The 11373-nt window shown below is 43.9% G+C and overlaps 1 protein-coding gene across 1 annotated transcript; it reads left to right on the top strand.

Annotated features, from left to right (window-relative positions):
• Positions 1-362: 362 nt before the first annotated feature.
• On the top strand, positions 363-9899 carry LOC125325521 (cathepsin E-like). Its single transcript, XM_048302646.1, has 9 exons — positions 363-883; positions 1060-1237; positions 3252-3369; positions 3881-3999; positions 4504-4703; positions 5373-5495; positions 6411-6555; positions 8987-9085; positions 9178-9899. Exons 1-9 carry the CDS (start codon positions 828-830, stop codon positions 9355-9357), a joined length of 1218 nt encoding a protein of 405 aa, XP_048158603.1. The 5' UTR covers positions 363-827; the 3' UTR covers positions 9358-9899.
• The last annotated feature ends 1474 nt before the right edge of the window (positions 9900-11373 follow it).

The raw sequence follows: 11373 nt of genomic DNA, 5'->3' as shown, positions 1-11373 counted from the left end.
ATTGCAGGCTCAGTGCTCAGCTTCCTCCTAGGCAGCTGATGGTTTTGGGGTTGTGCTCTGCCAAATCAGCCTCTTTTTGACACCATTATTTCTCTGCAGACTTGACTTGAACCCAAGTGTTAGGCAGGGGTGGGAGCCACTAACCTCAGGAAATTTGCAGGAAAATAAATCCAAAAGAACTCTTCCAAATGTCTTGCTGAAATGTGTGCAAAATTATTGCTGTTTTTTACTGTGTGTTGCAGTATTGTACTGTTGTGTTTTTTACTTTGAAGATCCATTTTATGGGGTGGCAGTCACATTTATGTTCAGACTGGAGCTCTCCCATAAATAGGGAATTAAACTTCAGCTGTCAGGGGGTGACTTGTCACAAGCCCATCAAATGTCTGTCTGCTCAGCCCTGCTGAAATGTCTCCATGCAAAAGGGAAATGGTTATAATGTCCTCTTTCTCTGCGTTGAACACTTCTGAGCAACATCTCACTAAAGCAACTTGAAAAGCAGCAAGTCCTTGGACTGCTTCCTCTTCCTCATGCTAACAGGAGCCAAGCTCACCCTATGTATTGTATTTATGTAAAAGACATTTAGGATTGTTAGTGAAATGTCTGTTTGGTCTAGACTGTGCCCTGGTTATCTGTGCCTGAGTAGCTCCACTGGACACCACTATTTGCACAAACCAGCGGTTAGTCTGAGAGTAAATTAATCCCTTTTCTGCCAAAGCACTGACCTCCTGCGATTGATTGACCTGGCAAACGACCCTCAGCTGACAACGGGCCATAAAAAAGGGACTTCTGAGCAAAGGAGTGTCATTAGCTCTGAACCGCTTGGAGCCATGCGGGCGATACTGTTGGCTGTGGTTTATATCCCATTCATCGTGGCTGTGGAAAGGTAAGAAAACATGTCTGGCTTGGCTGGCACACATCTCAGCTGGCTTCATGGGGTGACCTGTGCTTGTTGCTACTCGAGGTCTCAAAAAAGAAGCCTTTTTAAAAAAAAATTGAGTATATGACAGTTCTAGAAAGGACAGTCTGTTATTTTTTTGTGTGTTTGTTTTATCTGCATAGAATCCCCTTGATTCGATTCAAATCTATCAAGAAACAGCTGAAGGAAAAGGGAGAATTAGAGGAATTTTGGAGGAATCACCACCCTGATGTTTTTGCCCGGAGGTATCTGCATTGTTTCCCTGCAGATATTGCTTTATCAGTAGGAACTGCTTCAGAAAGGCTGTATGATTACATGAATGTAAGTACAGTTTTGGTAATGCAATCATTAGGACTCATCGTTCTATTGAAGGCAGGTTTTTTTTCCCAGCACATTTCAAATCTATTCTGTCAATGAAATTATAGGGCTTGAGGTATCTCGTTGCTTTATGCTATAAATATTAGAGCATAAAAAACCAGGTTGAAATCTGCGAAATAGAGCATGTCTAGATCTAGGATAGCATGGGACCTGGGTAGAAAGCTGATGTAGAGTAGCAGTGGTAGTCCTGTGACAAGCTTTATTTTTATATAGGTCTGTGTTGGACTCCATTGGGTCCCCAAAGAAATATGGGAGTTTTGCCTGTATCAGTCTTGGGGAAGCATAGGGTTTTTCATAGCAGAATCTGATTACTTCATTTAGTCATATTCTATTTACCAGACACATGGATGCTTCTGTGTTATAAAAAAATCCTCCAAATCTCATTTATTTGATCAGGTGGAGCCATAAATCAGCGATAACAAAGACCTAAGTAGAGTTTTTTATTTTTCTGCTTTTATCTCTGGAGTTTTTTTATGTATTAAATATTGGAGACTGACCTGGGAGGATCTACCATCTAAACTGAAAAAGGAAAAATATTAATTTCACTGGATCTCAGACAGGCAAGTCAGCAGGTCTACCATTTTGTAAGGTGTCTTTCCTGGGTTTAGAATTTTGTCCATTTGGATGGTCTCTGATTTTTGTTTTATTTGGTTCTTCTGCTATGCTTATCTCAAGGAAAACTAAGCTGCAGAAATGTTGTGAAGTCTTCATCTGAACAGGGAACAGAATTGAAGGGAAGGCCAAATTCATTCAGCAAGAGCTTACTGACACTTGAGGGCCATGAAGAAATAAGTATGTGAAGAAGAACAAAGGACACTGAAACATTTCAACCTGCTTTAAAGCTTATTTCAAAGAGGCATAAATCTCAAAACAACAAAGCAAAACCCACTTCCCCATCATATTCAGGTAGCACCAGGAATGGTTTCATTGCAGTGTGTCTGGAGGTTTTATTGCAGTGTGTATGTGGGTTTTCTGGTTGTATGTTTTTTGGAATTTTTTTTTTTTTAATGAACATCACTTAGGTTTATTTAATGCAGGAAGAAATACAATCCTACTGTACAATTGGATATTTTCTTAAATGGCATGCTTGCTTGCATTCTCAAGAGTATCTCAGACAGTAAATTCTGGGGTCAGAAATGTCAGTGTATTAATTAACAAGTATGCACTTGAAGGTACATATTCAAATACTTGTAGTGCTGAACAAAGTTTGGCACTAGCTATTGCTTCTTTATCTGTGGTTGAATTCCAGAAATGCCTCTTCCTAAAAATAGGCCTCTTAATGCTGAAGTGCTCTTCCAGGGCCAGATAGGAGCACTTAGACACTTGTATATGGGATGTGGATAAGCACTTCACTCCAGCATTCACGTGTTCACAGATTATCTCAGTATCCAGGGATGGTCAGTAGTTTCTTCATCTGCTGGATGAACTTTGTCCAGTACATCAGGAACAGTTTGTGCAACACAATACTTTTTGACTTGCTATAATACCTGATAATTACAAAGGAAAAAGGGCAGCCACATGTGACAGTGTTTGTGCCACTGGTTGGAACCCTCTGAAGCTGGCAGAGGCAGGTCATGCTGACTTTGCACTGATTTTTTATTGACATCAGTAAGGAACAGCCTGAAAGACTGTGTGGTCATGTGAGAGTTTCATCTTGGAGATGACCTTGCCACCTCTGAAGCCAGTGAAAGTGGGTTTGTGACTCCATAGGGAGCCCAACTGAACGTTTGCTTAAAAGGCTTTCAAAATGCCACACTGTTGTGCATTCAGCTGAAGTGAAACCTGCTGCCTGGAGCCACTGGAACCAGACACGCTTTGCGTGGTGTGCATTTACTTTTAAGTGGAACTGCACAGAACCCCCTGAGGAAGTGCTGTGTGATGCTCCCCAGCAGGCCTCTTCCTCAGGAATAGCTGGCTGGAGGCTGCCCCGGGGCTGAGCGGGTTGTTCCTCCCGCAGGCGCAGTACTACGGGGTTGTGAGCGTCGGGACACCGCCCCAGAGGTTCACCGTCGTGTTCGACACTGGCTCCTCCAACTTCTGGGTCCCTTCCGCTTATTGCATCAGCGAGGCCTGCAGTAAGAAATGTTATTCTCCCTGATGCTTCTCGTGTCTTGGGTCCAGAGACCTTGCCCACTTCTCCTTTCCCAAGAGGCTTGTCTGCAGCAGGGATCTGCAAGGCGAGGATTTGGAGCATCCCTTAGGGCCGCTCTCCTCTCCCCAGTTTGCTCCTCTGTCTCTGTCCCTCGTGTCACGCTGCAGCCAGGGCAGGCGCCGGCTGCAACTGCCCAGAGTCCCTCTGCACCATGAGGTAAAAGGCATGACAACAGACCTGGGAGACCTACCAACAGAGGTGGAAATTCCCATTTTTGTTCTAATTTTTCTTTAAAATGCAAAATTACCTCTCAGGTACAGAAAAACTGGTGTGCCTGCAGGGGAACTGAGGCACCTGCAGTACTTCTTCAACACTTTTCTCATGAGAGAAGCAAAAATCTGGCTCTCCTACATCTCATCTGGTTCCGCATTGAGGAGTGGGTGCAGTGCCAGGACCTCCCCTCAGCGTAGAGATGTCATTTTTTTTTTGTGTAGGGGTGCATCAGAAATTTAAGTCCTTCAAGTCAGATTCATATGAGCACGGAGGGGAAGCCTTCTCCCTGCAGTACGGCTCAGGACAGCTTCTGGGCATTGCTGGCAAAGACACACTGCAGGTGAGTGCCCACCTAAAATGGGTGTCAGCCTCCACATCAGATGTTTTCAGGGCAGTTCAGATACTGTCCTTGTCCTGGAAAACCTTGTTCATTTAGGCAAGGGCAGGGTGAGGTCCCACCAAGCCAGGTTCTGAGAGGTGTGGGTGCTGCTCCAACACCCACACCTCTTTGGACTACCAACACAAATGCCTCAGATTTTATTTTTCATTTCTGCTTGTCTTCTTGGATCCTATCCTGGGTTTATGAACAAGCAGCCACGTAATTATGGCTACTAAATATAATTCTATAATAAATAATTTTAAGGAATCAGTGCAGCCTACCTGCCAAATGGGCACGTGCTATATTGATGCAAGTCGCACAAAGATACCGAGGCTTTTTAAACTGAATGAATCCATTGATATGGATCAGAAATATGGCTAATTTCTTGATATAGATGGTGTCATTACTTTCAGTTGTGGTTGTTCTTTGCTTAGTTGTTTTTTGCTTTGTTTTTTTACCAAACAGATAAGTAACATCTCCATCAAGGGACAGGACTTCGGCGAGTCAGTGTTTGAGCCAGGAGCAACTTTTATCCTTGCCCACTTTGATGGTATACTGGGCTTAGGCTACCCCTCCTTAGCAGTGGGCAATGCTCTGCCCGTGTTTGACAGCATCATGAACCAGAACCTGGTAGAGGAGCCGGTCTTCTCTTTCTATCTGAAAAGGTCTGTCTTTAAAATGACACTGCCGAAAAAGAAGTAAATCTCTTTCAACAGTTGATAGAAACAACTGTGCATCTCTATAAAGCTTCAACCCTAGAAAATGTCCCCCTTTTTAAAGATTCTTTGTGTTATTTTTTTTTTTTTTGTTTTCAATTTGACATTGAAGATTATGGCATGAAAAGAAAAAATGTTATGGGGAGGATCATGACTTTTCGGACAGAGATTTATTCTTTTTGGAGTTGGTCATAAAGAAAAGAAAAGTTCCCAGCTCAGACTCTCCATGTCTGTTGCCAGAGGTTTCCCTCTGGCCCATGGAGATGAACAGAAATGCTGTGTTACACCCAAATAGCCACAATTCAGAAAAATACTGTTCTCTAATCTGGACCTAGCTGCAACTCCACCTATTTCACTTGTGTTTATTCTTAGCTGAGAGTAGCAACTGTCTCAGCCTGCTCCTGATGCCCACCTTGGTGTCTACAGTAAGTCTTCTCAGAGGTTGTTTGGAGGGTCTGAGTTGGGGCATATACAGTTATAATTTAGAAACAATCCCTTTCAGCCACCCATATCTGAATTTAGAAAGGGCTGTGATTTGTCTTTTGCTTTTTAAGTGTAATCTCACTGGTGCCTGCTGGCACACTCCCATGCCTGTGTTAAACTGTTTTCTGCTTTCAGAGGAGACGACACCGAGAATGGTGGTGAGTTGATTCTGGGGGGAATAGACCATTCTCTCTACAAAGGTTCAATCCACTGGGTCCCAGTCACAGAGAAAAGCTACTGGCAAATACACATGAACAAGTATGTATGTATATATAAAAAACCTGGTGGAATTCACCTCCTTTGGTAAACTCCCAGAGACAGAAGCATCTGGTGACATGGGTGCAGGAGGACTCAGCTGCAGTGTTGTACCTCCATGCCTCTCAAAGAGGGGTTTCTCCAGGATGAGATTGGGGTTTGTTAGTTCTCTAAATCTGCTGTGATGTGGGTAGCTGGTTTCTGGGAGAGCACGTTAGTATGTTTTAATATGATGCACCAGTGGTCAAGTTGAGTCTTGGTGGGCTGTTCATTTAAGAGGTTAAGGCACCCAGGAATGGAATCCAGCTCTGGGTCCTGCTCTCATCGGTCCTGATAACTTTGGTCAAAGTAGACAGTGTTCCTTTGTCCCACCTCTAGCACCCTGCCTAAATTCATGAGAACACATACCTGGGGATGAGGACAAATTCATAAGCAGGAAGCACATGATTAGAGCTGTAGGACACCTGAGAGAGAACAGTGGGTCCACAGACATTCTTGTCTTAAGCAAAGCTTGGCAGCTAGTTTTAATCATAGAATTACAGAATCATTAGGGTTGGAAAAGATCTTTAAGATCATTGAGCACAACTGTAAACCCAGCACCACCACCAAGTACACCACTAAACCATGTCTTCAAGTGCCACATTCATACATCTTTTGGACCCTTCCAAAGATGGTGACCCTACCACTTTCCTGGGCAGCCTGTTCCAATGCTTTACAGCACTTTCTGTGAAGAAATTTTTCCTAATATCCAACCTAAATCTACCCTGGTGCAACTTGAGGCCATTTCCTCTTGTCCTTTTACTTGTTGTCTGGGTTTAACTTCGGTCAGTACTCTGGTACTTTAGCTAGCAATAATATGGTGTTTCAGTCACAGTGTATATGCTGTTTGCTTAAAGCTGCTTTTTTGTTTACTTACAGTATAAAGATCCAGGGCCGGGTGGCATTTTGCTCCCATGGCTGCGAAGCCATCGTTGACTCGGGCACTTCTCTTATCACCGGCCCCTCTTCACAAATCAGGCGATTGCAGGAATATATTGGGGCAAGTCCATCAAATACTGGAGAGGTAAAAACTGTGCAGCCAGAAAACAGCTAGAGAGGAAGAGAAACTGGTATTTGATGCAAAGAGTTGGAAAATAACCAAAATGATTGCTTAGACAGGTGCCAGTGAAAGCCTTGTTTCCAGGACAGCACTGAACTCTGAGCCAAGCTGCTTTTGACCTGTATGCCTCATCCCAGCTCTCCTCCCAAATGTTCACCTCCTCTTCTATACTGGTGTGTAAGGAAACAATGGGCACATCTGTTTGAGGAATCGATCTGTACTCTGCATGAGAGAGAATTTTCTTTTGGAAGCTCAGAGGATTTTCAAGACCCCCAGCTCTAGCTGTTGGCTCTCCCAGGCCAAGAGGGATTTGGTGCTGATGGCCAGCTATGTCAGCATCAAATGGAAAGGGAATGGTATTTTAATGACAACCCCACAGTGGCTTCACTGACAGGACCTCTCACTGTCAGCTTGCAGTGGAGCAGTTGGTGTCATGCCAGAGCTCCTGGGAGGGAGGCACATCAGTGTCACTCACAATTCTGTCTCCTTGCAGATGAGTCAGAGGGTACAGGACAAAGCTTGCTGTCTCTTACTCTTCCTCCTGAACCTTATTCCTCTGATCACTTACTGGTTTTCCTTTCTTCCCTGCTGCTGTCTCCTGCATCTCCCTTGCAGACACTCCTCACCACTCTTTCCTGTCCCTGCCTCCAGGGAAAGAGCAGCTTATTTCTAGCGTGCCTTATTGCTGGTCCTTGGCTGACTCCCACAGGTCACTAGCACGTTACACAGCTCCGGTGCCCAAGGAAAGCTGCTGTGTATGGCTTTTGTTAACTTTGCATTTCACAGAATATTCTGAATTGGAAGGGACCAACAAGGATCATCAAGTCCAGCTCTCAGGTGAATGGCTCGTACAGGGATCAAAACCACGACCTTGGTGTTATTAGCACCATATTCTAACTAATTCGTCTTTATCCTGACCCAAAACTGCTCTTGGAAGAAAATTAAGAGTATTACAAGTGCCCAGTGCACTGGACAAGGAGCAAAGACAAAAGTAGACTCTTGATCCACTTTCATTTGTAATAGGAGGGCTTGGAGTGACATCTGTAACTCCTTAGGCTCCTGATTCTTTCTCAATTAAACCTTTAATCTTGATTTTGTTCAAATTTTTAGATACATGCTGAAGAGTCTGCTTTGATAACAAGTTGATTTTATAACGGTTCATGCTAATGAATATAGATAAAATACGTATTTCCAATGTGCTTATACTAGCCTAATACAAACAAGGAATGGGTCATTGCTGTGTAAGTTCATATATGCTAGTGCTGACGGAAGAACACTCAGCTGGCATCTCAGATTCCGCAAGAAAGCAGCCTGAAAATAAGACTTTCTATGATTGATTTTTAGCAATCGAAGACAGACTGCACATATCAGCTCAAATTTATCCCAGTAAAAGTGACTGTATCCATCCAGGATTTTACCAGAATTTTCATCTCTTTTCAGCAAGGATTGATTTGTTCTGGATATACTATTCTGTAATAGCTATGTAAAAGAATTATATCTTGCTTCTTGTATCCTACAAATCCTTTTACTGGCTTTTTTTTACCCTTGTCCTCTGTATCCCATGGTTTGTTTTGTTCTAATGATATGACAGTTGGTAAGTGTACACAAGATGTAAGGTTATGTTTTCATAAAACAGATTGAAAAATAGCAAAAAGCAGATTCTTCCTTCTGGGAAGCCTCTACAACAATGGCTTTAAACACTACACAGTTTACAGCAGCTCTGGGACTTGGAGCATTCTGCAATGCCATTTCACACACCAGTTGTTTTATGAAATAACTAGAAAGGACAGGAAATTATCTTCTCTGTTACTGTAACTGAATGTATTATTTATGGAAATTAACGACCATGCCAGGGTTTAGTCCTTCTACTCTTTAAATCCCACTCCAAGGCAAAGTATAAGCATAAAGTGCTGTATTCCTCACTAGCTGTTTTTCTCTTAACGTGATGGTATTATGGGAGGACCTGGGGTGAACTGCAGCCATCGGGTGCTCCCTCTGTGGCTGGAGCAGCTCCCTCTACCCTGTCAAGGTCGGAGCACTGGAGGACTTTTGCTCAGCAGACCTTGCTGATGTAGGCTCGCTGGGGCTCTCACACTTAGTTTTGCCTTTGAGTTGCACAGGGAGGATATCAGAGCCCACTTCACCTCCTTTCTTTTGGGACTTGCAAGGATTTTCATCAACCCTGGGTCCCTAGGGTGCTGTGGTGTGGGCTGCTGGGCTGGTTTGACCAAGTACAGGAACTGGAAAGCTGGAGGGCAGTGTTAGGCTGTTAGTCAGCCCGATGCTGTTTCTCTGTAGTAAATTCACTATTACCTACTCCAAAAGCCTTGAACTCAAAGGGCAATACTTAAAGAAAGACAAAGCGATCCCGTCTCAGTCAGTGCATCATGTCCAGTTTCTCGTAGACTGCAGAAGATTGTCGAGCTTGCCTCACATAAGCTTCGCGATCGGACACCGCGAGTACAAGCTGACTGCAGAGCAGTACATCATCAAGGTGTGTATCCGCAGCTTCCCCACTCCCTGTTCCCTACTCCCTGAGCTGGGGAGGGAGCAGGCTGCTGCAGGGACAGGTGCTTTCTCTTCCAGGAGTCTATTGATGACCAAACCTTCTGCATGAGCGGCTTTCAGTCTCTCGACATCCCCACTCGCACTGGCTCGCTCTGGATTTTAGGAGATGTCTTCATGTCTGCATTTTACTGCATTTTTGACCGTGGGAATGACAGAGTGGGATTTGCAAAAGCTGTTCACAGGAAAGATTACCACTGAGCCGTAATAGCATTTATTCTGTCTTTACTCAAATGTTAATGTAATGATCTTCAACACATGTGTGAAGAAGAGCTTTTACTGAAACTCTGGACCTAAATGCATATTGTGTTCTCTCCCTCCACGTTTTAAGGACTTTGCAGTGATCCTTGTCCCAGATTATATAGTTTGGTTAAATATCTGTATGTTTACAATGGAGAAACAATTTTTCCTGAGTAACTCACGGACACTACAGCTCCCAGGATAAAGCAGCAGAACAGCTCAGCACTCAGATTTGCAAAAGATCAGGAATAAAAATGCTGAACTGTGCCAGGCTAACAAGATAGCAGCTATTACTGGGCAAAACTAATCCTAGTCCTGTCTGGTCTGGCTATCCTTTTTTTTTCTTCTTGCGTGCTAGTTTCCACCTCATTTCCTACAGATTTCCTTTTCGTCACTATTTTCCATGGTTTGGGTCTTGTTCAACTTTGTTTCCTGAGTGCCATGGAAATTCTCTTTAAATTAGCTTGCTCCAACCAGCTTATATAAAAGGGAATTTGACTGATGCCTGTGGGGTGACTAATTTCGACTACTGCTCCTTGCACAATTTCCTGCTCCTTACACCGTCTCTCAAACCTGCTCTTTCCCTTGGGCTCATTATCCCTTGATAATTCTCCTCTTTTGGGTCTCAGCAGTCTCTCAAACCTGCTTTTTCCCTTGGGCTCATTATCCCTTGATAATTCTCCTCTTTTGGGTCTCAGCATTTGATATCTGTGCCTTAGGTCACATGCTGCTATTAGCGCCTGACTCCTCTGCCCCCCGGCGCTGTGAGCAGCTGGAACAGTATCTATTCACATAAGAAAACCCAGACTGCAGCCCGTGCAGAGATACCACAGTGTTCCTCCTCAGAGGAGGAGTTGTGGGACCCATGCACCAGCACTACACATCTACTGCCTCTTGCTCAGCCAGTTCTTGTCAGCAGTGGCAGCAGTTTCAAACAAAACAGCCACAGGTAGCTGTGCTGATTCGGCAAAAGTTTCACTGAAATTATGCCCATTGGAGTATTTGTTTGGATTGCTAAACATACTGCCCCCATACACATGAATAAAAATTAACCAAACAAAATCTGCTTTGATCTTAGCACTGTTTCAGTTACATTTTATGGTTTTTTACAGTGGTTCCAGCGCTGGAGAGGAAGGAGAGTTGGAGGTGGAAAACCAATTGGAAATTCAGGTTGCTCTGTGTCCTGGAGGGAAGAAAATGTGATGTGTTGGCGTGTTTGGGTTGCTTGTATCTTCCTAAAGCCAAAAAAGTCTGCAGTCCCAGCCCTGTGCACTGGGCACCTTCCCAGCACGGCAGAGCCATGGGGAGACAGAGACTGGCCCCATGGTGGCATCGCTGGGACAGGGGTTGGTGGCCCTCAGGGACTTGCTGCTGCCGTCTGTCTGGATGCACCTGGCACAGACCAAAGGCAACATTCATTGCTGGCCTTGGCGGTATCACAATCACAGCCCCTTAGATTTTAAGTTGTCAGTTTTAAGACTCAGTAAGTATTACAAAACCAGGATGGTTTACTGTAGGTATCTCTGAAATACTGCTCTTGCCTTCCAGTATGAAATACTCCTTCTCTCTGGTGCCTGTTCTCATGATTCTGTTTGCAGCCACATTGTGTTACACATTTGGCATCCAGGCTATCAACCTCTAGCAAAGGAGACTTTGCTGCCAGCTTTCTCTTTCTGCAGACAAGACTGAACTGTGTGAAGTTACTGTGTATTTCAGGCCAATCTTGCCTTGATTGCCCTTGGTCCATGTCACTCCTAAAGAATGGATTGACCATGAGCTAACTTATTTGTCTAGAAAATGCCATTCATTTGGTTAGGAGCCAAGACAAGCAAACATCTATAAAGCCCCATCCCTCATTTAACAGCAGCAGGGTATTTTTGTTTTCTCTACTATGCAGCAGACTTAACACTCTGGTACATTTTCATTATGTATAAAATATGCATATATTCCTCAAATATGAGTTTGTAGTCAGAGGTA

The sequence above is a fragment of the Corvus hawaiiensis genome, chromosome 4, assembly GCF_020740725.1.
Source record: "Corvus hawaiiensis isolate bCorHaw1 chromosome 4, bCorHaw1.pri.cur, whole genome shotgun sequence".
Taxonomy (NCBI): domain Eukaryota; kingdom Metazoa; phylum Chordata; class Aves; order Passeriformes; family Corvidae; genus Corvus; species Corvus hawaiiensis.
This window is presented reverse-complemented; position numbering and strand designations above follow the sequence as displayed.

Bases quoted from the DNA above. Each gene is read 5' to 3' on its own strand.
- LOC125325521 (XM_048302646.1), top strand. From the start codon at position 828: ATGCGGGCGATACTGTTGGCTGTGGTTTATATCCCATTCATCGTGGCT. The intron at 3,370-3,880 runs GTAAGAAATGTT...TTTTTTGTGTAG, and splicing joins TTGCATCAGCGAGGCCTGCA to GGGTGCATCAGAAATTTAAG. The intron at 5,496-6,410 runs GTATGTATGTAT...GTTTACTTACAG, and splicing joins TGGCAAATACACATGAACAA to TATAAAGATCCAGGGCCGGG.